The sequence below is a fragment of the Falco punctatus genome, assembly GCF_963210335.1.
Source record: "Falco punctatus genome assembly, chromosome: 6".
Classification (NCBI taxonomy): Eukaryota; Metazoa; Chordata; class Aves; order Falconiformes; family Falconidae; genus Falco; species Falco punctatus.
Genome location: NC_137585.1, coordinates 8393397 through 8420629, shown reverse-complemented (window position 1 = coordinate 8420629; position 27233 = coordinate 8393397). Strand labels below are relative to the sequence as shown.

The following is a 27233-nucleotide window of genomic DNA, read 5'->3' as shown; positions in this document are numbered from 1 at the left end:
TCACAGCAAGCAACAACGCTGGTGTCTGAGAAGGAAAAATTGAGCCACCTCCTGACATTTGAGCGCAATTTAGTCTATTCTAATAAAATGGGCAGCTAGATCCTGAATTTGCATTTGAAATGCCTCAGCTGTGTTTGGAGATGTATTTCAACAGCAGAAAGCTCGTGAAGCTACATGGAGATTTCCTTCTCTGTCTGCTGATTGTATTTCCCTTTTCTTCACAGCGGAAAGCTTGAAACCCTGCCGTGAAGTAAGCCTTTTCCCCATGAGACTGTGAGTCTGCTGTGACTTGGTTGGCCGGGGATGGGGGGAAGCACACGGAGCGCTACCCCGACCGAAATCTCAGCGTGAAATTTGAGGGCATAACTAGGTTTCAGCAAACACTTCGGGAGGCTTAATTCCAGTGAGAGGGCCAAGCATAAAGACAAAGGAAAGTGCTGGAAGGATGTTAGAAAGAAAAGCAGGCGTCATGCGTCTTCTCAAGGGACCAAGCTTCTGTCCTGCAGCTCCTCTTCTTCTTCTATAAAAGTCAGCTTTTTTTGGCAAAAAAAATAAAAAGGAGAAGTGAAGCCAGCTCAGCGCATGTGAGACATGAGGAGGCTCATTGGTAAAGACATCCAGCTACATGTGCACTGTTTGTTTAGGGGCAGTTCTCCACAATCTGTGTTCAGGTGTACACTACATCCCTCCCTTGCCCTTTACCTTCTGCCACGTTGTTCACCTCTGTTGTCTGATGCGTGTTCCTCCTTCCACTGTCCTACCTCACCTCCAACTCTGCCCTGTGCACCCTCCGTGCTAGCTCCCTGGGTGTCCTGCAAACATCTCATTCTGGTCTGCCTTGAGGAAATCCCAGCTAGCCAAACAAACTAAGCAAAGCTTCCTCCTTCTACGTTCTGGTTGTTTTGGAGACCTTATTGTGGCTTTTCACTACTTAGAAGGGGCTTGTAAGAAAGACGGAGACTATACCAGCACCTGTAGTGACAGGACAAGAGGTAGAGGTTTCAAACTGAAAGAAGCTAGACCTAGATATAAGGGATAAATTCTTTATGATGAGGTAGGTGAGACACTGGAACATGTTGCACAGAGAAGCTGTGGATGCCCCATCCCTGGAAGTGCTCCCAGGTTGGATGGGGCTTTGAGCAACCTGGTCTAGTGGAAGGTGTCCCTGCCTGTGGCAGGGGGGTTGGAACTAGAAGATCTTTGTGGCTCCTTCCATCCCAAACCATTCTGTGACTCCTAAGTCCTATCCGCTGACTGAACCCTTCTCACCTTTTTCCCCTGGTTATCCTGACTCATTGGAATTTCTTCTCAGAAGTCCTTCTGATTCAGCGTGTATCTCGGCAGCCATCTCCCTTTGTTGTCTCTTTTCAACACCTGCCCTGGCTTGAAATCAGACTAAGCAGCAGTCTGACATTTTTCCCAAGGTAGTATCAGAGGCCTTTACCAGAAAGCAGAAAAGGGAGATAAATGACAGTATTGGAGCAAGAAATCTAAACCAGCCCTTTTCAGCCTCAGAAATGGAGCCTGAATCCCTGAAGCAAGCACTCCTCTGAACTTCACCAGGCTGGAAATCAGGTTGTGATAGAAAGGTCTCTGTGTGTGCTCTTCCCAAAAACCTCTCAAACCATCAACACCATTTCTTTTTATTCCACTTTGCTTGTTCTCCTCCCTGACCCTGGCCTAATCCCTCTCTGTTTCTTCTTGGATTATTCAGATTATTTCTATTCCTCTGCCTAAGGCTGCGGTTTCCCAGTCTCATTTCTAAACAGTTCCTCATTTGAGATTTGTTCTAGTGCTAGCTGCCAGCTGGGCTGACTTCCTAGATGAGAGATAGAAAACAATGCCAGCAAATAATAGCAAATAGCACGCAATAAGCAAACACAGCTTAACCGCAAGAGAAAAGTGAGGGCAGAATGTGTTTTGTATTGGGCTGGGCTGCAGGTTAAAGTGGGCTAAGGCTCAGGCTGGCTGCAAACCTAAGAGCAATGGCAGGATTACTAACAGATGAAAGAAGACGTGAAGGTAAGGGGAGAGAGTTAAAAACAAGGATGAAAAAATAAAAAAAATTAGATCTTTAAACGGAAATCTCTCAGCTGAGTATCTGGTATGGGGAAAGAGTGCAACTTCCTTTCCAGTTATTAAGTTCTCATTTTTCTTTTCTGTCTCAGAAGTTTCCATAGTGCCGGGGCTGATTTCCTGGGCTAAGAAACTGAAGACCGGTTCCAGAGCTCTTCTGAGATCCCCAGAATCCTCAGGTTATCTCAGTGCTTCTAGAGTTCAGCACAGCAGATGTGAAAGGCTCAGTGCGTTGTTGGTGCCTCTCTCTGGAACCAGAGACCCGAAAGGCCCACGGTTTACCTGGCAAAACTAAAGACAGGGCCAGCGATCACAGTGATTAAATGGCATCAGAAGTCACCTACGCTGAGGTGAAGTTCAAGAATGTATCACCAGCTGCAGTGGTCAAAGGTAAGGAATGGATGGGTTATTCCAGGGAAGAGGACCTGAAGAACAGGGAATAGAGATTTCTCCTTCTGTGATTCTGGTTCCTACTTGGCCTTAACAAATTGAAAAAAGGAGTTGTCTACTATTAGGTGAGCAGGAGACTGGAGGAGTTTTGAAGTGAGAGGGTCAAGGAATGTCTACAAGAGGAGAGGTGGGAGTCTTTGGGTGCTTGGAGTTGCAACACGAACAAGGATGACCACTGGGAGCAAAATCAGCGGGTTTCAAGTGAGCATTCAGTAAAAAATGTGTTTTGGCTGCCTTAGTCCCCTGGTTGCAACACCAAGAGTTGCGAACGGTAGAGAGTCCAGGATGGGTGCTGTACAGCCATAGTGCTCAGTCCTGGTGCGATGCCAGTGGCAGCTGCCTCCTTACATGTTATGTAGTCTTGGATGAGAGAGTAAAATTTTGGACAAATGCTGAGTACCAACAATAGAGACTATGGTTTATTGCAAACAATCTGCTCTCTCACGAAGGTGACGAGCCTCCCAGGGCAGCAAATGGCAGCAAATAAGCCCGAGCCCTGGCTGCTGCTGCCCTTGCCCCTGAGAGAGCGAGGCCACAGGTTGCTGCTTGTGCAGAGAGAAGGAGCAGAGAGCCAACGTGCCTCCTTACAGCAGAGCAGGCAGTTGCCCTCTGCAGCTTCGTGAGGGGTGGCACTGGTGGCAGAAACTTATAGCCCCATTGTCCTTGGTTGATTGAGTCCTTGGTTTGATTGAATTTGGTTGATTGAATGGTCCTTGGAGAAGAGAGGCTCAAAAGCTAAAAGGAAGAATGGGCTTGAAGAGAACACCCTAAAATATACAGAGGAAGAATTATCTAAGATTTGGAGGAAGATCCAATTCTGTGTTAGATGTCTGCCTCTCCTGAAAAATAATTAACACACCAAACTAATTTTTATTGCTATTAAAAATCACAGTTGTAAAAATGTGTCTTTACTAGGCTTTGTGCAAATTTAAGGCATGTTCTGATCAGTATGTATTCTGTAGTCATTATGCCACAAATAGGAACACATAGAGGTGCTCATTGCTTCCACCCTCAGATACAGGACCCTACACAACAGCAGGTTCCAGAGATGTGAAGGTATGTGTGCATAAATGAATGAATGAATACATAAATTATTATTGCTGCTAAGGATATTAACTTGCCTATTTACAGCTTTACCTCAGTTTTGCAATCCCCAACAGAGCTCCAGGTTATCCCTTGCCCGCTCTGAGGCATGAGTCATGGAAATAAGGGATGTACATACTCCTGACTGACTTGGAAGTTCACTGTCTTTGATGCACCAAGATTAGTTGGTTACAGCTAGCATTTCCATCATGGTGAGGAGGGGGTGGTGGAAGTTCCCCATTGTGTTCCCAATGATCTGTTCCAAAGACACCTGATCCAGCCACGTTTGCTTGAGCCGCTGATGCCAGGCTCATGCTACAGGTTTGGGGGTGTGCTCATTGTCCGTCTTTGGGTGCACATGTCCAAGTGATGTAGTTGTAGCTTATACTTTGAGTTTGGAGAAGTGTCCAGTAGTACCATGACACACAGTACTAATGTCTGTCAGAGCATCAGGGTATGCTTGTAGAACGAGAGTTATGATTAAAAATTATTGAAAGGAATTTTGAAATTGAAAATTATTGAGGAAACCTTGCTGCTCTGTTGTCCTTCTGAGCAGTTACTCTGGCCACGCAGACTTCATGCTGTGGTGGCCAAGCACACCTGGGTTTTGCCATTTTGTAGCCTCTTCCAGTTGTGCTCTAGAGATGCCAAAATTGGCAGTCACTGGAAGAGAGAGAGGACAAGGTAGCAGCTAATCAAACAACATATAATCCTTGGCAAGAGATGGCAGGACCACTGGGGTGGGTTTCACAGCACAGCGCAGTTAGCTTTCCTGCATTTCCAGCCAGGATTTCCTGGGTAGAAACATCGGTGTCTGTGCAGTACCACACCTGTCGCACGTGCCTAGGAAACGCGGGGTTTACATGTTGAATAACCAGCATATGCTCTCAAGTCTGTTGTGTTGTGATCATGATGGACACGTTGCAAGCATGCCCACTAGCTGTAGGAAACATTTTGCAGGGAGATTATCCCACTGAGTACGCACAAGACCTACTGCGCTGCAGTTGCGTTGGTGAGGTGCATGCATTCCGGCGGTGCTTTCTCTGCAACCTGGGTGTGAGTGTGGGATGCACGGGCTGAACAGTCCATCTATGGGCAGGCAGCACAGCAGAAAATCATTTGGATTGGTCAGATCTATTGTCTGAAAGAGGTGGCTGGACTCCAGATCATGATTCAGGTCCTTGTTATCACTGCAGACAAAAGCTGTGGCCAGAAAAACGTGATTTGGCCAGGGAAATCTGAGTCTTGTCTGTTCATGAATGTTTTCTCTTCTGATAATGAAACATGATGCTTTTTGCCCTGCTGTAACAGCCTCCCCCAAGCCTTTGGGAAGCAGTCAGAGGGAGGAGGTTTCTGGAGGTTTCTTGCTTACTAGGCATGGCTGGCAGGCACTTGTCACTGCTGGCAGGCTTGGGAGTATCATGCTGAACAATCAATGAGGTTTCTCCAAAGCTTATTGATAATATCAGTCTCTCCCAAAACGCCTTCACTCCTGTCCTGCAGTGAGTGCTGCTGTCTCTTTACCCTCCTGTTTGCCCTGACTTTGCCCTGTGTACCTGCTGCAACCTAGAACAGTCTCCTTACAAGTGTTCACTTCTCCTTCCCTGGGACCCATTCTCCTGCCTGCTCCGGAACCTCCTCAGTACTGGCACTATCCCTCTGCACAAAAGTCAGGCCCTGGCAAGTCTGAATCCGAGTGGGATACTCTACTCATGCTGCTGAACGCAGCCCTCCCTTCTCCCCAGGCATCCAGCACAGCACAACCTGGTTTTACTGCATCAAATCTCTGAACCTTGGAAAGCATTCTCTCTGAATCCTGGAAAGCAGAGATGGAAGGGAAAAATATTTTTTTTTCTCTTCCAATGATTCTGTGCCGTCATAGCATTGCACATGTTTTGTCTCATTCGGCTTACACCAACCTTCTGTACAGAAAGTTCAAAAAAAACTAAGAAGGACCAGAAGCAGGCATAAAAAGGTTTCTGGGGAGAAGTCAACATGAGATCTTCACATGAACGTCTTAAGTACCACAGACAGACCATGTATTTGTATTTGGCAGCTTTGAGCTCAATCTAGAAAGACGTGGTTTCACTCCGGATTTGAAGGCCATGTGAGGACCTCACCCCCAAACACCAGCGATGAGTACTGCTAGCTCACCAGCTGGGCTGGGGCTGTGAACATCACTGCTGAACATGACCTTCCCCCAAACCCACAGTGCTCCCCTGCTCTGTCCCAGCCCGCCCCTCTCTCAGCCTGTGTAACTCTCAGAACTGAAACTGCGTGGGTTTGGAGCCGCTCTCTCGAGTCGTACATCCATGGTTTGGGGACTGACTGAAGCATAGTTGACGGCGGTGTTGTGATTGGTATGTTCCTTCACTTGTAGTACCTCTTGATGTGAAGAAGCGTGAGTCCCATCCCCAGAAATACCCGCTCTGGCTCCCATGGCTGACCTCACTGCTGCTCCTCTTGGTGTGCGTTGCCCTTGTTGTTGTTCTCTTTGGTGAGTATGTGCAGGTGGGTCACAAGGGAGAGGTCTGGGGGAAGTGCTGGGAGAAAAGCAGAGAAAGCAGAGCCCAGAGTGGAATACGTTCCAACCAGGGAAAAGCTTTTACTTAGGAACAGTTTTGTCATGAGAAAGGATGCAAGCACCAACATTTGGGCTCAGGAAACCAGACGCTGAATATTTGAAAGGTATGTTTAGGAGCAAGATCTTTCCTGACTACTTAAACATTGGGGATTTAAGGGTATGGTTGCAACTTGACACAAACTTCTCTCTTGCAGGCCAGCCAAACCAGATGTTTAGGCTAACTGGTATGTGGGAACTAGGACGACCACAGCGTTATGCCGTGTAGTTCTGTTACACCCATCCTCTTTGCTAGAATGATGGAAAGAGTTAGGTGGAAAGGGGATTCTGGAGGTCTCTAGTCTAACGCCCTACTTGAAGCGTGGCCATCTTCTGAATTTCAGGGTGGTTTGGGCTATCTGTAAGGTCTCAGGCTTTTCTGCCCTGACCTTGTGTATGTCTGCATACATCCACCAAATCTTCTACTGTTTACCCTGAGGCCTTTTCAGTGTTCCCACTTTGCACATACCCATCTTGCACAGCCTCTTTGGAACTGTGGAACAATTGACCACCTTCATAGCACACTAAAGGAACTTGGTTACATTCAGCAGAGGGGGCACAAGTGTCCATAAAGGTAATTGGATCTGCACTTGAGCTCTCTTTGTGCTTGGACACTTCATGTCCTAATGGAAAAACTGGTTTTTCACAGTCCTGGCATCTCTAGGATTAACTGTGCAGTGCAAACTCTCACACCTTTTTAGTATCAATTGCAGTGTACTAGAATAATGCATAAAAAGTTACTCTTACACAGTTTGTGGAGATTGTGGTCACTGTTACATTCTTGTTTTCTGCTAAAGATCATTTACAGCATGTTTGCACAAATTGTCAGTAAAGATGGTGGATTCTGGAAGAGGTTGTCAGGATAAATTGCTGCCCTTCCTTTTTCTGTCATCAGTTCCTGAGCCCCAGAAGTTTGTATTGCTTTGCTCCCAACTTTTTTTCACAGTTTTCTGTTTTTCACAGTATTCTGTTAAATGGTTGGGGGGGTTTAGGGTGGGCTTTTAGAGTCTGACACTGGCCAGGTTTTTTAAGGTATTCCACATACGGAAGGTTTAATCTTTAACGGCGAATTTACTTATCCAAGTTAATTGATGGTACATCGGATTTTGGTTTAGCAGAGTGTTACAGCAACATACGTAAATGAAAACACAAGTACAAATTGTGCTTAGCAGAGGGTAGCAATTGCAATGCACAGTTCAATCACAATATAAATGTGATTCTCCTTACCGGTCTCTGCAATGTGCTCAACATCGAGACACTGAGTGTTCCCAGTGACCAAGGAGCATGTGGGTTAAAGCCAGATCAGGCCCATTGCTTTCTTGAGATATGTTTTTGTTAGTCATTCAGTTTTTCACACTATTTTGGGCTAAGCCACGTACGTGCTTGCCCCGTGCTGGTCCGGCTAACTGACTAGCTGACCAGCTGACCTTGCTCTCTTCTTGATCGTTAGAGGGATGAACAGTTACACAGCTGGTCAGCTCACTCAGCTGGTACAACTGGTTGATTCACTCATCTGGACTAAAGGCCATCGTTTGGTCCCCTTTGTGTTGAAAGAAGGTCACCTCGCTTTGCAAAGGTGTGGTCAGTCATGCATCACCCTTGCCCAACTTCTCTGAGCCTTCTTCTGTTATAGGAATTCACTAATGAGGCACAGAGGCTGCTATGATCACCCTGCCCTCCCCACTAGTAAAAGTATTTCTAAATGAAATGGTTGATAAGAATAGACATCTGTAATACTTAGCACACCCTGAGCAGCTTCCAGCCAATATCCCTGAGTGTTTCATTTAGCGATAAGTCCTTCAGGTTGTGGATGTGGCCTGCTGACACCTGTCACCAGCACTGCATTATTTATTCATAAACTGGCTAGTAAGTCCTAGAAGTTTACTTTCCACCCTGGTTTCAGCAGCTCTAGCTGTATGTGGTTACCTCCAACTGGTCTGGTTTTGTTGCTGGTGAAATAGTCCCATCTCATGCGTTCCTCATCCAAACGACTGTTGATGTCTACCTTAGGAAGAGACAAATGGTGCCACCGAAGCGCTGCTTTTTATTCACTGATTGTAAAGAGATTTAGTCAGGCAGCTTGGCTGCAGGTACCTACATGGTAGATGTTTGTACTTGGGTGGAATCAATCTCACCCTGTCTGGCATGTCCTCAGTGTGAAATCCTTCCAGCGGTCCTTCTGCTCTCTGACGTGGGAGATTGTCTCCTTCTGGCTGGGAAGGCAGCCGTGCTACTTGTTTGGGACAGTTTTCTCAGAGCTGTGGACTAGGAATCCACGGATCCTGCACCTGCAGCTCCGCAGCGCCCGAGGGGGCCCAATTCCAGCTGCTCGGTGCTGGGACAGACTGATGACAAACCGCAGGCTATGACCACCAGGCACTGCTTGGATGGGTCACAGGCTTCTCTAGCTTTGTCACGAGGTCATCCTGGCCAGATCTTGTCAGTCAGTGGCTGGAATCGTCCTTGCGGACAGCTGTGGGATGCTGCCTGTCCCCCTCGCTGAGAGGATGGCAGTTACCGCTTGTGAAATGGAAAGAGACAGCCTGAGGGGAGGCGATGCTGGGGCAGCACTTGGCAGGGAAGTGGAGAAGCAAGAGTGAAGCCCAGAGACGGTGTGCGAGCAGCTGGGAGGAACTGGTAATCCTGCTGCCTTTCCTTTCCCTTTCCAGTCGCTTCCTTCTTCCGTAGAGGTGTCCAGCCCAGAGCCCTACAACAGAATTTCACGGAGTGGCTGTGTGTCTCAGAGGTGCCACGAGGCAAAGGTCGGTAGTGCTGGCAGGGGCGCAGGAGGTCTTTGAGGTGGGGACGATGAATGCTGGGGTCTGCTCTGACAGCAAGCGGCAGCAGGAGCAGAGTCCGGAGAGGCAGGCTCCGGAGGAGAGAGGTGGGGAGCAAAAGGATTCCCTGCTGACAGCTTGGAGGGGGGGGGAGGGCCACGTTAGCGATGTGCTGGAGGGCAGGGTGGCTGTGAACACTGACAAACAAAAGGGACAGCACGCAGCAGCACAGGGAAGGTTAGCAACGGAGCAATAATAAAAGTGCAGCTCTTGTCAGGGAAAGAAGCAATATCCCCAGTGCCCTGGGGCTAAAGCCCTAAAGGAGTCTGTACAAGGAGAAGTCAATCCAGATCACCAAAATAACTTTGTCAAGACCCGAGGTCATGTTACAAGGATGACCGTGGGTCTGTGTACACAAAGCTCTCTGGTCATACCCCAAAGCAATAGGAAGACATATCTGTACTATTCTTGTTTTTTCAAGCACTTCATGTCAGAAAAAGTGATCTAAGCAGAACACGAGCATTGTCCCTGGGTAACGGGGATCCTTGGAATCACCATCTCTCTCTAACATCTCTGTGGTCCCTCCCTGCACAGAGGGAGGCTTGACGTGCTGCCCCAAGGGCTGGAAGCGCTTTCAAGGAAGCTGCTATTACCTGTCCACTGATGTGATGTCCTGGGATGACAGTAAGCAGAACTGCACTGGGATGGGCTCCCACCTGGTGGTGATCAACAGCGAAGCCGAGCAGGTACGTGCAGGGCTGAGAGAGGGGCACAGCTCCCAGGGACACGGTGCCAGGTCCTGGAGGGGACTCAGAGCCCCTCCTGCAGGGGAGGGGGGGGGGATGTCGATGTCCTTTCCGCATCCCTTCAGCACCAGCTCCCCTCTGCCACTGCCCCCCTCGGGGACTCCTGCCGCTTCCCCGTGCTCCGTCCTGCACCTCATGGACTTTGCACTCTCCCCGATTTCCAGGATTTCCTCTCTAGTGAGATAAGACAAATTTCAAGAAAAGAGAATTATTACATCGGCCTGAGCGCACAGGAGGTGGGCCAGTGGCGCTGGGTGGACCAGACTCCATTTAATGTGACGGCAGCGTGAGTATCCCCCGATGGAGAGTGTTTGGTGTCGCTCCTAGTACTGCAAGAAAGTAGGGGAGATGTGAGGGTGTCTGTTGGTGTGTGAGAGGGAGATGAGACAACTCCTTGTGAGAAGTCAGTGATGGAGTAAGAGAGGGATGCATAGGACACCAGGTTCACACGGCCCTATCCATGCTGGTTATTGGTTATTAATTAACTAACTGTGATGTTGTCATCAATGCTATAGGCACAGATGAAGCTGCATCTTGCCAGCAGGGAGACACCTTCAGAGATGACCAGCTTTGCCTGACCTCCATAGTGTCCCCACCATGCCTATGTGCACACACATACATCAGCATGGCCATGGCTGGTGCTGTAATGCTGTGGAAAAGATAGGGCACAGGGACAGATCACCAGGGCTGTCCTTGCTGTGTCTTTTTGAGGACAAACTTGCCCTGGAGGCAGACACATGCCTCTGCTGGGTGTGAAATGCATCATGTGAGTGCATCATGGGAGCAGCTTCCCCCAGCAGGACTGAGCAGGACCCTGTGGTGTTGGCTATAGGAAGAAAGCAGATTTCCACATAAGACTGATGCCAGTGGGATATCAGAGTGGTAGGAAGCGTACCGCTTCTGTCTGTGAATCAGCATCTGGAATTTTTCTTTCTGCCCTCCCAGCCTTGCATCCCGCTGTGGGATTTTTTAGCAGTGCTCTACAGGGTATGCTGGGGAGTAACACATCTGTCTCTGTCTCAGGTTCTGGAGGAAAGATGAACCCAGTAACAAGGATGATCAGAAGTGCGTTGTAATGCATAGGCTTTCACCACCACCTAACAACTGGAACGATGTCAAATGTGAGAGTCATCATCGAATTTGTGAAGCTGCAGCAGTAACTGTGTGATGGGGATACCTTCATCCTGACTAAAACTGAGACGTGAGCAGTGAGCTGGGAACAGCGCAGAGCTGTGCTGGTGGGAGGGATGGGGGGCCCTGAAGCCTGCATCTTCCATGTGCTGGGTGGGACAATGTGAGTGGAGATGATATTACCCTGTGTCCAGCATCCCCAGTGCACATAATGGCTCAGGGAACACATGAAGTCTCAGAGTTATCAAAGCAGGTCCTGGGCTCTTGTGTCCTCTTCTCTCTGAGTGGGTCTAGCAGCCACCGGCTGAAAAGAGGTTGAGTTCTCCAGGAAGAAGACAGATGTTCAGAGCTGCAATCTCCTTTGTCTTCTTGAGCAGAGGTGCCTACTTTTTGTTGAGTCATGCAGAGAATGTCCTCTAGTTGCACTGGTTTTGCTGAACAAATACTGAATTCTTACACAAGAGAAAATACAATATTAGGCCAATGAAAGGCTCTGTGCTGTGTGTGTATCTCACTTTCTCTTTCCCTCTCTAAGTTGCAGGTGTTTTCTATAATCATAGAATGGTTTGGGTTAGAAGGGACCTTAAAGATCACCTAGTTCCAGCCCACTGCCCTCTCCAGCTTTCTTGTAGGCCCCCGTTAGGTACTGGCAGGCTGCTATAAGGTCTCCCCAGAGCCTTCTCTGCTCCAGCCTGAACAGCCCCAACCTGTCTTCATAGGAGAGGTGCCCCAGCCCTCTGACCATCTTTATGCTTGCTCCCAGGGGAAGATGAATACACACCCCATTCCCCAAGCCACCTCCCTATATGCATTATGGGGACGTTTTCTCCTCCCACAGTATATAGGGGTTTTGTTTGGGCAGGACCGGGATCAAAAGATGTTGCTGTGCCAGGATACAACCTTACGAAACCACTGCAGTAGAAGTTGCATCCAGCCAGGGAGAGTAAACCCCTCAGAGACAAATGTTCCACTGTGCACAGCCAGAGCTCTGGAAAGGACTGGGCACAGGAAGCCAGTTCTAGGGATATTATGAGTATTTGTTTCCATAACTGAGAGTCTCGCCCCAGAGAGTGACAGGATCTTGTGCCAGGAGTCTGATCAAGATCAGGCCATGCTTGACCAAGTATGAGGATCTGTCCCCAGCAGCAAAAATGACTGAGGCCTTTGGGTGCCACCTCAAGGAAGAAGTCTCCTTCCCAATTCAGAGCACATCACAGACTTCCTGGGAGGCCAAAACCTGAGAGGTCTCTGTAAGGACACATCTGCTCAGGCCAGACCATGCTGTAGAAGAGGCAGGAGGGGGCAGGGCTGCTGTGGCACAAGAGGTCCCTTCCAGGAGTGCGTTGCCTATTGAATTGCCTTCATGTCCTGCTGCAGACCATATGTCACCATGGATCTCACCTCTTCTCCACCCGTTCCCACTTCCTGGCCACTGCACCCCCACTTCTGCTTGCTGTAGGAAACATCATCTGCCTAAACTTTCCCAACCAAACAGTGCCAGCTCCCCACAGGGCACTGATGTGCATCTTCCGGCTGTGTGATTCTGTCCTAGGGATGAAAGTGAAGCCTCTCTCTGTGTCTCGGCGAAAGGGGGGGGGGGGAATTGTACTGGAGACAAGGTGACCAGGAGATTTGGCTTCCTAAGCCAATGGGAGTAGTTCTGTGAAGGGCAGTAGGTGGTGGCAGGAGCTGCTGATTCCCATAGCCCAGCAGAGGCAAGGCTGCCGCAGCTCCATGCCCCCACCTCCAGACAGTAGTGAAACTGAGCGTGTATGTACAGTGGGTATCTGTATAGATACATATGGAAGACAAAGGATGTATACATGTAAGCAAGGTCAACACAGGCAGAAAGCACTGACACAAACACAAGCAGCACAAGCAGCCTGATCCTGTTCCCCTCCCTGGCTGCCAGCAGGATGAAAACCTGCTAGCAGAAAAATTCAATACTAACACGTATATAATATGGGACTTCTCCAGCAGTAAGGTTTAGTCATTCAGTCTATCCATAGCTGGTCCCTGCATCCCCTGCTCTTCCCTATACTCAGTCATACGACAGGCACAAAGAGAAGAAGGTCCCTCCAGTAGCTGGTCAAGATTTCTGGTCTTCCTCATAGGTGCCTCTCGGATCCCCTGGTCTGCCTGGAAGGTGGCTTGGACACCTGGGCCCCTGCTCCCTTTTCAGTGATGAGGTTCCTGGGATTCATAACTGTCTGATGTTCAACCACATCATCTAGCAAGTGAGAAGGGTCTGGAGTCCTTTTTCTGAAACTGGCCACCCTCACTGGCTGATGGGGGTATTTCCAGTGATGTAGTACTGACACTTGTGGGGACTTGACTTAATTCCACAGGATAGTATCAGTAACGCAAGCCAACACGAAGCAGTGTCACAGCCAGCTGTTAGAAAGTAGGCATGAGCAGAGGCTTGTGGTGGTATCAGAGAACTGGAGAAGTGGGGTGCTGGAAATAGCCTCCCTTCCCCTTCCTGGTGTTCTGGTCTTCTCCAGCTTCACAGTGCAGAGGTATATCTCACATAGAACAAAATCCTTCTCTGCTGCCCCTTGAGTTAATGTCCTCCAGCGTTCTCTGGTGGGAACACGACCACTGTGCTCTTCACAGCCTCTTCATGGCTAAGATGCTTCTCTCCCTCTTCCAAATGCTTTTTCCCAGGGCCAAGTCTCACCTTTCCTCACAGGTCCCACTTAACAGCCCTCTTTTCACTGTTTCTCTTACCTTCCTCGGACTCCCCTTATTCCCTTCTGGCTCTGGCTTTTGAGATGGAGAAAAGTCAGTCTGAAAACAAAGTTTAGAAGAAGCAAGGACATTTTTAACAGGCAAGAGAGGAGTGGAAAGGAAATAGCAATCGACACCTGGTTTGATAGTTGCCCTGCAATTTTGCAACCTAGTCTGTAACAGAGCATCCTCCCTGCTGGATGCTGTGGGTAGCCTACATACCTGGAATTAAGGGGTGCAACACGTACGGACCCACAGCTTCTGTATGTATACGTGATCGTGTGCTCTGCCACTAGCCTGTGGGTTGGCAGACTGTAGGAAGTGACATGAGTACACACAAACCCTGCACCTCCAGCAGGAAATGCGTGAGAATAGGGGAACCCCTGCTCCCAGAAAAGGGGATGTGTTCTTGCAGCTAGCTTTTCCTGTGGTGGGGACGGGAGATGGGAGGTTGCACAAGTAATCATGTGAGTGTGGGTGTATATGTAGGGCTTAGAGCTTTTGGGGATTAGTTACCTAAAGATGTTTTGAAATTCGTAGATGTTTATTAATATTTTGTGCCTGGTATTGTGCTTTATTTAGTTGGATTGCTGATACTGGTCCTGAATATACAGGTCACAGTTTGTCAGTTTATTACATGTCATGAATAAATCGGTAAACTGCTTAGATCCATCCTGATTGGATTTAACTGGATGTGAACTGAGGCACATTTTCCTTCTGACAGTTTTGCATCCTCCGCATTCGCCATACTGATCAGCTGAAGTCAGCTCCTCACCCATATGCCCAAAAGCAAGTATATGTTAGAGCAGTAACAAATACAATGCATTCTCATTTTGGGGCATCTGTGGTGCAATTCAGTTCTGTTCCCCAGCATGATGGCTGGGAACTTTTTAAAATGTCACTTGGGATTCTCTCACTGCGCTGCGCATCCAGTAGCTAGTGTTTAGTCTGTCTACAACAACGCCAGCAAGCGCACATATGGATCTTCTTTCCAATGCAACAGAGCTGTTGAATGGTTTGACCCTGCCTGCAGTCTGCTGTGCACGAAACAACATACTCAGGGGGTATTACAGTTTCGGCTTGTCCTCATTTGTAACCACTTCTGTGCCCTGTCCTTTTGAGACTTCAACTGATATGCTTGTGCTATTGCTTTAGCTATCCCCTTCCTTCCTCAGTGCAACCACAGATGCCTCTTCACAGGGAGAAACTAGCTGATGGAACATAGAAGAGCAAAGGCTGCATACCTACCCCAGTCCATTTAGAGTACGATGTGATCCAGCAGGGATTCTTTATCCTTATGGACACTTTATCTTGCAGGGTTTTGAACCAAGTCACCTTGAGCAGTGCTAGAACCACCATGTATGGCTGTGCCTTTTGTGGTGGTGATCAGGTGTAACTTCTTCATCTGTAATGCACAGGAATTCTGGCACCATCTAGTGATCCTTTCTGACTTCCAGCTCCATAATGACAGGCCACACGCAACCCCTCCACTCAAAGCTCTATCCTCTTATCCTGAGCAATTAAAACCAGTGTTGGCAAGTTCTTTGTTGTGCTCTGGGTTACAGGGCTCAAGCTTCACGTGGGGACTTGCCCAGACTGAGTCACAGATACACTTTTCTTCTGTTTTTTGACTCCTATTTGCAGGACATTGTGAGTGGGTTTAGCCCTTTGCTAGCAAATACCAACAGTAGAGGCATTTTCACACACATAGTCACCAGGAAAGAACAAACACCAGTTAAGGCCAGTAGTATGTCCTATGAAACTGCTTTAATATGTGAAAAAGGAGGTTCCTTGAGCTGGAATGGTACTACTCTTCATCTGTTTTCATTTGCCTCTGTAAGTTTCTGTGTTGCAACGAGCATCTTGTGAAATGTTCTGGCAGAGAAATGATGAAAATTCCCCCATCTCCATGTGCTGTGGGAACACCCAGGACATGACTTTTTCTGCACGCTGGATTACAAACTGCGAAGGCTTCTCACCAGTGTGGGAGCTGCCTTAGTGCAGTCTTCTGTGCAGAAAGAGGGCTGTATTCGCAGTGATACTGGTAATGCGGACTCCTGAAGAGTGATACTGTGATAGTGATAATGAACCGCCGAGGGAGAGCCAGTCCCAGAACCGCAGGTAACCACAAAGCCTTCCTTTCTGTCCTGCTGTAGCAGAAGGAGGAGGGTGGGTGAATATACAGGAGCAGGATAGATAATGGGCATGGAACAGTGGCTGGCCTCATACCAGGAGAAGGGGGCTTAGGACAAGAGCAGAGCAACAGATGAGGGAACTGGGGAGCGCTCAGGCTGGGGGAATGAATTTTTTCCCAGAGCCAGAGGGAATGAAGGTCCAGGCAGGCTATGGTCTGCCATCCTCTTCAGTGGTTTTTCTGTAAACAATGGGACTGAAGAGTGCTATCCTATTGTTATCCAGGTAAAATTATCTACACCAAGCTAAGCACAAGTCACTGCTCCCATCTCTGGTGTCTCTAAGGAGAACCAAGGGCTCTCCCAAGAGCTTCGAAGTGCTCATTCTCCCTGTGGAAACAACCTGTTCTGTGTGTCTGCCTCTGCAGACACTAAGCTGGACAGTCACTCCTTGGAGTGACTATGTGCTATTGCATAAAAGGGCTTGGGGACAGAGCCGGAATAAAGGTAGCTGAGAGAAAGAAGCTCTGAAGAGAGGGAGGTACAGCAAGAGCATTCAGTGAAAGACAGGGGTGACGGAGGGCAACAGGGTAGATGTGTTGAGGAGAAAGGAGGTGCGGCAGGACGAAGCAAGAAGTGTAGTTTGGGAAGAGTATATACAGGGAGACAGTAAAAAGTGAAATGAAAGAGCAGTTTCAGGGCAGCGCCTGTTTTGCTCTGCTCTGTGGGTCTGACCCACTGCTAATGATGGGCAGCAGGACCTCATTACAGCACCTGTGGGGCTCCCAGTCCTTGGCACGAGGGTGCCAGCAGGCTGTTGGGGTACAGACCCACCTGAGTTATCCTGCTGGCAGCTCTGGGCTGCGGGATTCCACTCTTGCCTTGTGTTTTTCAGCCCCGACAGAAGGAAGAAGCTGCTCCTGGCTGAACCCCTGGGTCTTCCTTGTTTCTGTCCTTGTCATCAAAGTTGCCTTTGTAATCATCTGTCTTGGTGCGTTCCAGGTTCTCTTAATTCCCCTGGGATGAAGGGGGCTGCTGACTGCCTTTTGCCAGATGGAAGCACAATATGCTAGTCTCTCTGCCAGCAGGCAAATGCCCTTTGCCAAAACAGCCTGTTCTGGGGCCCCTCTCCTGCCTCTGCCCTCTTGGTCGGGGAGCAGGGTCCATTCCACAGTGAAGGCTTGCTCCCTGGCAGCACCTTCCCACCGCTCCTCTCACTTCCCCACCTGCCTGTGTAAAGCCAGTCCTGGATTAAATCACTCCGTTTCTTCCCTCCCACCAAGAGTTGAAAAGCCTCTAGTGTCAGAGGGCATCTGAGTAATTTCCTTGAAGGCTGGCTGTTGGATGTTGATTCTCCTGACCTGGTCTCACTCTCAGAGCTCCCTGTGACAATATTGCAGCCGAGGAGCCAGTGTGATGTCTTGAAAACACTGCTACCAGGCTGCCCATATTTTAGCAGGGTGGGAGTGAATCCATCAAAATGCTCCAGCCACATCCTACCCACGCCGCCTGGGCGGACCAAAAGGGAAACAGACCCTTTGCTTGTACTGTCCTGGAGCATCACATTGCTCTGTGGTGGCTCGTCTGTGCTTCTTCTTAACTCCCTTTGGTGAGGCCTCAACACTCACTAGTTCTACCCATTCCTGACAAGGGTAAAAGTGGTGCTTTAAAGCTGCAATGCCCGGGAAGATTAAGAGGGATTGTATATTAATATTCCACCTTTATTAATCTTATCCCATGACTTCTTTGACCCTTTCCTGACCCCATCCTCAAAGGATGTCTAAGCTGGTTTTGTCAGCTGGGAAAACGAGTCCCTCAGCCTCAGCTCATCTGATTAAAGTCTGTTCAGAGGGAGTGACCAGTAGCGGAATCAAAAACCTGCTGTTTCTCCTCTCTTTATTCAATACATATTTTGGAGCTTGCTAATGTAACAATCTCGATGGGGGCTCTAAGCTGGAAGGTGGAGGATAGGACAGGTTGCTCATGAAGGAGTAAAAGATGTCAGTAGCACTTTCCTTCTCTTTCCTCTCTTCTCAGCTGTTTTCCTTCATGGAAGCTATGGCCAATACAAGACTCTGCTCCAGAACGCTACGGAGTGGCATTGTGTCCCCAATGCATCTGCAGACAAAAGTGAGTGATGCCAAGAGCCTCATAAGCAACACTAAGAACCTCACTAAAATTTACCCTGGTGTCAGTCAGCCTTTGAGGTTGAGAATGTGATTGTCAGCCAGAGCTGGATTGTTTTAAAGAAGGAAGCTGCAGAACTGATGAAAGAAAATGCTGGATTGTACAATTTTACTTAGGATGCTATGAAAAATGCTTTGGGGCAGTGGAAGAGGGCGGGTTGTTCCACACTTACCTTTGACCACACTTCTTACTCTTGCCCTCTCACATAGCCCCTTAATTGCCAGTTCAGTTCACAGATTGAGCCGAAAGTGCTTCATCCTTTCGCAGGGGCTGGCCCAGCCCAGCTCCGCTCCCTGTGCTGGCCCACTGCCTCTCGGTCAGCGCGAGGGACAGAAACAGGAGTGCTAGAAGGATCTTGTTAAGCAGTTCAGAGCAGCTGGAGAGCTGAGCTGCACTCACACATGAAGTGATAGCAGCGGGAAGTGCTAAAATCCCCGCAGTGCAAATTCCCAAACTCAGTTCAGAGATCTGTTCTCGTGTAGTCTCATGCTTTGAGAGAATATATCTGTGGGTTTTTAATCCCTCATGTGACTTTCTGGCTAAAAGGCAGATCTCTAAGAAAACCTGGCTAGTGTAAAGAGTTGCCTGCCGTGGCAGCAAGGCTGTCAGAGAAGTTTACTGCACATGTCTGTCAGTCTGCATGAGTTGAGAGCTAAACACTTGGACAACACTTCTCTGATGGAAGTTTTCCCAGAGAGGCGTGAGCCAGCTACTTCCCATCTCACCTCCCCAGGAAGGGAAAGGCAGAAAATGTGTCTCTCACCCAACAGAGGCTGCATGGATGTGGCAGAACAGACAGAGAAAGGGAAAGACACTTCAGGTGAGCCCTTGTGACAGGAACCTATCAGGCTGTTGACAGCTTTCCTTGTGGGGCACGGAACAGAGCGTTTATCTCTGTCCAGATTAAAGATGTGGTTCAAACCCTTCCCCTAACAACTGGGACCCTACATTAAGGTCACGGAGATGAAGGACAGCACATCTGGCTCAAAAGCAGGATTTTTTTCCGCCCTCAGATGAGGTCTGGATGTGCTGCCCCAAGGGCTGGAAGCGCTTTCAAGGAAGCTGCTATTACCTGTCCACTGATGTGATGTCCTGGGATGACAGTAAGCAGAACTGCACTGGGATGGGCTCCCACCTGGTGGTGATCAACAGCGAAGCCGAGCAGGTACGTGCAGGGCTGAGAGAGGATGTCGATGTCCCTTCTGCATCCCTTCAGCACCAGCTCCCCTCTGCCACTACCCCACCCCCCCCCGCCAGGGACTCCTGCCGCTTCCCTGTGCTCTGTCCTGTACCTCATGGACATTATGCTTTTTCCAGGAGTTCCTCTTCAACCTGGCAAAAGGAGTATTTAGTAACGCCTATGAAACAAAATACTACATAGGTCTGACCGCTTACAAAAATGGGCAATGGCAGTGGGTGGATCAGACTCCATATAATAAGGCAGCCACGTGAGTATCCCAGGGGAGTGAGGAAGGTCCTGTAATTCACCCCCCCACACCTGTCCGAGTGACCAATACACTGTGTAAGGCGGGTGTCGGGGGTGGGGTGGGTGGGGGGGCTGTTCTGTCTCCCACTGCCCTGCAAGTCAGAAAACTTGACTAGTTTTCTAGTAATAACTATGACTTCTGATCTTTGTCACAGTGACCTTCCCTTTCTATTCCACAACTGTTTCAGGTGACTCCATCCCCACTGTCTTAGGTGACTCCATCCCCACTGTCTTGCATGCCAATGCATTCCCAATAAAGGAACTTTCTTTTACAGGTTCTGGAAACCCAGGGAACCCAATTTACTCTTTGCAGAAAAATGTGCTGCAATTCATGTCAAGGGTAACAAAGATTCCAGCACCTACAGTAACTGGAATAACATCCTTTGCTTCACAAGTTGCTATCGAATTTGTGAACAGGCAGTCAAATTTGTCTGAGGAAGGAAACTCCACTTTGGATGAAGGACCTGAAGGACTATCTTTGAGAAAGGGCAGCTCACAAGAAAGCTGCTGAAAAGCTGGCCTGAGCTCACGCAGATGCTTTACCTTGTGATGTAGGGTGAGCAAGCCAGCCACAGAATCCCAGCTCTGAAGGATGTCAGTTTGCAGCCTGTGCCCCTGCATCTCTTTCCAAGCTGCAGATCAGTCCTGGATGAAATTGCTTGGGCTGATGTCAAGGACCTGTTGTGTCCTTTTCACTGTCCTCCTTCACAGATGTGTGCCCTGATCCTCCAGTACTTTTCCTTGACTTCTTGTCCAGTTGATCTCTCAATGATGCAGAAAGACCCTCTCCGTTTCATGAAAGGACACTGGTCCTGCAAATCCCTGGAGCAGAATTTGAAAGAAGAGCATTCAGTGCAATGTGCTTTGCCCACTCCTGAAGGGAACAGTTATTCATGGCTTATCTGTACGTTTCCTTCTTCTTTCAGCATATTCTCTGTTGATAAGTTTAAAAAAAAAAAAGTATCAATAAATGTTAATTCTGCTCTTTGCATGAGGCTGTCTTGTGAGTGACAAGTCCCAGCTGCCCAGCAACCCAGCCCCCTTGCAGGGAGGTTTTAACTTTTCAGTGTGTTTGGCACCTGCAGGTGACAATATTACTGTGCTGGACTGGCCAGGAGCAGGAACAACCTAGTGATCATCTGCAGAGCACGTGAGAAAGGCTCTGAATATTTTTGGGGAATCACGTGTGAGGGAAGCAACAGAGCAGGCTGTGAGCAGCCAGCGCCAGCAACGGTTTGCCCAGGATGTAGCAGAAAGGAGATGGATTTTGGAGATCCTGCTGAGACATGCGGCAGGATTAAGCATGGCAACGAAGGGGAGAGAAAGCAATCAAATACCACATGAAGGATTAAAGCCAGAGTTTCCCAGGAGGGATTTCTAATGTGAGCAGAGGGTAGAAAACCCCTGTCAGAGGCATCACTGCAAATCAGACACACAGAAGTCTAGAGCAAGCGCTCTGCTTCCCTCAAATTCCCCAAACCTCTGTCTGTATATTCCTCCCCTTTGGTCAATGATATCCATACTCCTTGAAGAGCCAAAAGTTTCCAGTTTTGGACTAAAAATACATCCTGAAAAATCAGTTCTGGGTGATTTTTTTTTTTAAATTCATCAAAAATCTGTGCATAAATTTATGTCCTTTCTACCTGAAGCAATGTATGTGCAAGTTTTCTGTTTTAGCCATTGGACCAAAAGCTGAGCTGTTGCAAGGTCTTGGCCTCCTATTGTCTGAAGATGCTGGATCTTTTCACAATGGAGAAAACTTTGTAGTCCTGTCCAACATGACAGTAAACAAAAACATTGCAATGGACTTGTCTTTTCAATTTCCCCCAACTCATTTGTGGAAACCACAACAGCAGGGTTTTGGGGAAGAAAGAGGGGCAGGCAGGCAAGAGACACAGAGTGACCAGTGTTTTACAGGAGGTTTTAGAGGCAGCTGCAGTTCTGGCTCCTGGGAGGTGGTGTGAGGCAGGGCAAAACTCACACCAGAGGACTGTGTTACAAGAAAATGTAACTTGCTAGAAACAGTCTCCGTGCCCGACATTTGGAATGCAAAATTTTTCTTGAGATGTCCCAACAAAGAGGGGATCTTGGGAGGTGATACTGGGTTTGCCTGCAGAATTGCTGAAGAGAAGTTCCTGATCCCATCTCCCTGCAAACACACACGCACACAAATAGAAACCCATTCTTTTAAGTTAGCTGTACAATACAGCAAGCACAGGTAGACAGAGGCATTGGTCCTTGTCCCTGCTTTGTGCAGCCACTGTTGAAGGATAAGTGGTGAAATTGAGCAAGAGTTTCAGCCGTGTCTGTGAGTAAAGCCAATGCCCTTGACTAGTCCACCCCAACAGCAGCGCTCAGGGTTTAGGCAGGGATGGACTCTGTACACAGTAGTTGTTTGCACAGATGTAGAACAATGCAAAAGCCTTCCTCTTCATGTATTCCTCCTTGACACAGATTTATCTGAAAGAGGTACCTTTCTCTAACATGAGAAGCAGGCATTATTGTCTCAACTCTGTCTTAGATCAGGAGGCAGCAGATGCCATAGCAAGAGGCAAAGATGTTGCACTCCCAGAAAGTGTCAGGACAGTCCCTGCATTTTGAACCAGGAGGCTGGGTGAAAAGGAAAAAAAGTTTATCAGATTAACATACTTCATGACGACATCTGCAGTCCTTGTTTTCTGGTGGACATCCTGGCCACATCCCAACTGCCTGTCAGAACAAGACCTGGATTCTCACCACTCCTTGTCACATTAACTTTTCCTTTAGAAAGGAACTCAGGTCTGAGGATAGGGATGGAGCCACAGCAACATTCACTTCTGAGGATACATACACGGAAGACATGGTCTGACCAGAGCAAAAAAACTCTGTTGTGGTTCAAACTTGAGATAGCTTCTGGTTTTCCTCAAGAAACCCTGTGATGCCCAGTCTTTGAGATGCTGTCTTCAGCTGGGAAGACATCAGAAGAGCCATATTAGGACAGCCTGGGAATTCACCTCATTCTCCTGCACATTGCTATTTTTTGCAGAGGAAAGCACAGCCAGTTCTCCCTACTCACTCAGTCGTACTCTGCAAGTCTTAGAAATTTACCGCTGGGACTCAGGGCGGTGGTGTGCCCTGCTGGGTAGAAAGGGAGGTTGGTTTCCTTTTGCTACTGGCAAGCCCTGTGTCCATTGACAGCAGTATAAGCAAGAGGTGGAAAGAAAATGTCAGGCATTACTGGGGAAAGAGAGAGAAGCAAGAGTGGGAAAGAAACAGCACTGCATTCTGTTTTCAGAAAATGTTTGGTAAAAAGTGTGTACCCTGTGTGATCTGGAATACTTCTGCTTGTGCAGGTATTAAAGAAGGCATCCATTGTGCCCATGGGTGGCATTAGGCAGGAGAAAGAGACCAGTGCAGGTACCAACATCTAGCTAGTAGGATCATGTGGAAGAGGAGCAGTGGTGCAGGGTCTGTCACAGTAACAGCGTATTTACCCTTTTGAAAAATTCCCTATTTCCTTGGAGAGAACTGGCATGTGCTGGCTTACCTTCCTGCTCCTCTGCTCAGAGGAATGACAGCAAAACCTCTGGGAGGTCACAGCACTTGGTACTGACATCAGCTGGGCAGTGGACATGTAAAGCAGTGTTCATTATTAATCTGGTCAGGCTTATTAATTACATCTGTACACTGTGCGTGCTGCTCTCTATGTTTAGTTCTGACAGCTGGTTCTTTTTTTATAGGATACACCTGACTTTCTTTATTAAACCGTGATCCTTGCCAAGTGAAGAAATAAAGTGAAATGTTTGTTTTTCATGACAACCATTGTCATTTTCTAAGGACTTTTCAATAAAAATTTTCCCCAAGGGTCTCTGATCTTTTTTTAGACAAAACAGAGATTTCCCCCCCTACTCTTTCTCACTTCTTCTCTTTTATCCCACCTTAAACTCTTCCGTGTTCCCTTACAACACTTATTCCTCCACTTATTTATGTTTCTTTGCACTCCTGCTGTCTCTCATACTGTTCCCACCTTTATTTCTCCTTTTCTTTTTAATTTGGTTTCCTTTTACCTTACCTTGCTAGACCACAGATGAGGAACGTACAATGTTGTTTTAGGAAATAAAACAGAGAAATGGCATTTAAAGGAGTTCTGACACTGGAAACACATGTTCTGGATTTTAACAGTTTATAAGGAAAGAGGAAAGAGATTATTGAATATGTGCAACTTGCTCTGCCTAGATACATTAATAATGAGAAGTAGCACTCAACCAAAACTTTCATTCTGCAGTGACTTACTTTGATGGTACGTGGGATTTAAGCATTTTTACTTTTCTGTGATCCACTCCTATAGCTCTTAGAGGCCTGGGTAGGTCCCCACAGAAACGGTTACTAGATACACCCTTAGCAGAAGTCAGAAGGCAGCTCCTGCCCCAAAGACCTTGCAGTCTAAATGCAACAGAAAAAGTAAAGGAGATGAAAAATAACAGTCAACTGACCTGAAACTGCTGTTTCTGAGCTGCAAGTTAGAAAGCGGCATAAGGGAACCACTCTCCTGTGAAAGGGCTTGCATTAGGTAGGATGAGCTTCCTACTGAACTGGAACTGCTACACCAGGAATCACGATTTCTACTGTGCTCCAGTACGCTACTGAAAGTAACCATTAGTCTGATAACTCACTGTCCTGAGCCACTGACACCTGCTGAGCAAGTCACAGATCAGGGAATAGAATGTCCCCTCAATGGTGGGTAGTGGTGGCCAGCAAGAGGTCTGTCTGTTTTGACCCCTGTTACATCAGTCTGTTTTTGCTACGCCAAAGAATTCTCACTGCGCATCCCTGAACAGAGCATCCCTGCTTTGCCTCTTTCTTGCAGCTTGCATTGAGTAGTGAGTTGGTTTGGAACCTCCTGTTGGCTGCAAAATGCTCCTTGTACAGTGGGTGTGTGACCTCACAGGTAGCAGGCTGGCTGTGTTTGCCGTGCAACTTCTTAATGCCAAATTGTTCTTCAGCTAAAGTCAGGACTAGATGAGCCAATATGGTCATCATGACAGTGGCCTGGCCACACTGCCTGGGAATGGCTAGGGATTTCTGCTCCACAGGGTGTTTGCATACGTACCTTACCTTGAAATGTTCATCATCTGGTATGAAGTAGGACTAGGCTAGCAAAAGCTTTAAGTTCCAATGTTTGCATTGCAACCAAAGACAACAGTCAGTCAAGGGGCAGTACGCTGCTGATGCACTTGTAACTTCTTGCAGGGGCATTGTTATAACTCTGCTTGTGATACTGGTTTAAGAATTTCTCATTTCCACGCTGGCAACTGATTCCCACCTCTGCTCTGAACTTAGGGGTCCCACCCCTGATGCTAATACAGCTGTCTACTGTGTTGTGTCTTGGATAATAATAATAAAAAAAACAATCTGGGTCTAAAACCACTGTGCTTTTTTTTTTTAATGGACAAGAAAAATAATCCTCATTCTATAGTCAACCGGCTCAGTATTAGATCAGATATGTGCATATACATGGTTAATAGAAGGTCAGTTTGTTGAAATTTAGACAAAATATGTAAATATCTATAATGAAAAACAAGAAAAGATTTGAAGAACAGAGGATGTTATGAACAGTTAACAAAACTTGGCCTTGGGAGAAGGAATAGACACCATAAATATGTCAAGCTGAGGCATAACAAGATAAGCTCAGGGAGAACCAAATGGTTGATGAGACCAAACAGAAGATTACTTGAACTATGTATGGACTATCCTAATTAGCATACTAAAAGATCCACCCTCGAACAAAGAAAGCCCCCTCCCCACAGAACGTGCCTGGTGAAATAAAAGAGCACTGCACCTTTAAATGGAGACAAGGCTCGTAAGAACTAGTGAGAATTAAGTGTGACTGGATGTAACTGTAAACAATTGTTCAGTAAAACAAGTGTTTTACCATCTCATGGTGTAAGGGTCTCCCGCACAGCGGAGATGTTTCTACTGTTCTGTCAGCTCATTGCTTGATCTGTCCCATACCTCTACACACCCTGCCCACCTTGTCCCACATGGGCTGGTTCAGAAGGAGACAGCTCCTCTCCAGGAAGGTCAACTCAGGTGTGAAGGAGCTGGAGAGGAAAAAGACCAGGAATAAGCTAAGATCTGCCCTAGCAGATAAGGTGAAAATGTGTGAAGCTCCTGGGTTTGCAGACCAAGCCACCTGAGCTCAGCTGCCAAAGGCCATTGTGTGGTATCCAGCAAGGGCCAGAACCAGACACGGCAGCAGTATCAGACTACCGTGGAAGGAGTATGTGAATTAAGCTTTTTTTTTTTTTTTTCCTCTCTAGAAGGGGATTTCTTGGTCATGCAGCCAACTGATACTCCGTCATATATCTCAAAGCATCCATGAAGGTCTGGTCTGAGTGGTCATTGGCCAAGGAATCCTGAAGATGGGAAAGCATAGTGCCAAAGCAATGTAGTTGTTTTGGAAGACAGTTGCTGCATGTGGTGCTTTCTTATCTACATTTTCTGTACTGTGAGACTGCAATACCAAGCTGTCCTGCCGTTTGGTACCTTTGATCGCACAGAGCATTTTAGGTGGCATTGAACAGCTGGAGGTGTTTAGTCCTACCCACTGCCAGCAGCAGGGCTATCTCAGAGGCTACATGAAGTTGCTTTTGTCCTTTTCCTGTTGAGTTGAGACAGTCTCAAGGATGAAGCTCACGCAGACCCACTGGCCATGTGTTCCAGTGCCACACCACTCTCAGGGAAGATTTTTTTTTCTCGTACCTGATCCAACTTTCCCTTATGGCAATGCATGAAACTGCCTTTGCTGCTCTTCAGCATACTGACTTGGTGAGATGGAAGGGAATGTGTGGATTAATGAGCTTATGGAGAAGGAATTCCCACCGCCTGTGCCTTCTCAACTCCCTTTACAATGGACCACTAACACATATTTCCAGAGTGTCCAAATCTATTCACCGTTTCACAAAAGAGGAAATAAAAAAATATCTCTTCTGCTTTCCACCCCAAGCAGATGTAGGGGAAATCCTCTGCAGATGAGCAATCACAGGTCAAGGGTCCTTTCCATCCACCTCACTTATTTCAGACTTTTGTAGTGCCAGTTGCTCAGCGACTCCAAACTAGAACCGCTAGATAAAGCCATTTCCAGCTGTGGGCAACGATAACGCTTAAAGAAATTACCTAAGTGTTGGGATTGAGTTACAGCAGTCAGGAAATAACACAACACAAATAAAACAGCAAGCAGCAAAAAGCTTTACCATCGGTCAAACTCTACTGTCCATGCTGTTTCACCATCCTTCAGAGGCCAGACCACACTCCTCCTTGTCTCTGCTTTATCCAGGTTTTTCTCCCACCCTCCTCAGAGCTATTTAACCGCTTTGCTGTAGGATCACAGCTGCACATCGTCAAAGCAAGGCCACAGCTGCGTATCATCAATGTCAATCAACCCACTGTCTTCATTCCCCTACACCTAAGATGCGACTAAATTCAATTTCCATTCCAAAATGAAACAGTTGGATTATTATAGCTCTTCCAACAAGGACTGAGAGCCTCTTGGGGGGGGGAAAGGGATGTATTTCTTGGCTGGAAAGGGTCTACAGGGCAGGAGTGAGGGCACTGTCAGACCTGTGTGAATGGCCCAGAGCTGAAGCAGCAGGCAGCCTGCGAGGCAGAGGTTCCCTGGATCACAAAAAGCAGGGATGCAGCTGTCTGCAAGGGCCTTTGGCCAAAGGGCTGCCCAGCCTTCCTGCTGAGCTGGGGGCTGCTGCCTCAAGCCCTCCC

The 27233-nt window shown here is 47.8% G+C and overlaps 2 protein-coding genes across 4 annotated transcripts; both read left to right on the top strand.

The window, feature by feature from the left end:
- Positions 1-1759: 1759 nt before the first annotated feature.
- LOC308066447 (C-type lectin domain family 4 member A-like) lies at positions 1760-14341 on the top strand. Of its 2 annotated transcripts, XM_080393731.1 has the most exons (7): positions 1760-2022; positions 2169-2466; positions 5990-6106; positions 8899-8991; positions 9601-9752; positions 9977-10098; positions 10836-14341. In XM_080393731.1, the coding sequence occupies exons 2-7, from the start codon at positions 2400-2402 to the stop codon at positions 10978-10980; spliced, it is 696 nt and encodes a 231-aa protein (XP_080249857.1). In that variant the 5' UTR covers positions 1760-2022; positions 2169-2399; the 3' UTR covers positions 10981-14341. The 2 variants fall into 2 exon arrangements, with proteins under 2 accessions (XP_080249857.1, XP_080249858.1); XM_080393732.1 differs by lacking the exon at positions 8899-8991.
- A 1314-nt stretch (positions 14342-15655) lies between these two features.
- On the top strand, positions 15656-20467 carry LOC308066444 (C-type lectin domain family 6 member A-like; the record flags this gene model as incomplete). 2 transcript variants are annotated; one of them, XM_080393727.1, is made up of 6 exons in its annotated part: positions 15656-15794; positions 16701-16796; positions 17843-17935; positions 19006-19157; positions 19310-19440; positions 19754-20467. In XM_080393727.1, the coding sequence occupies 6 exons, from the start codon at positions 15758-15760 to the stop codon at positions 19911-19913; spliced, it is 669 nt and encodes a 222-aa protein (XP_080249853.1). In that variant the 3' UTR covers positions 19914-20467. The 2 variants fall into 2 exon arrangements, with proteins under 2 accessions (XP_080249853.1, XP_080249852.1); XM_080393726.1 differs by lacking the exon at positions 15656-15794 and having other exon boundaries at positions 16487-16796.
- Between the last annotated feature and the right edge of the window lie 6766 nt (positions 20468-27233).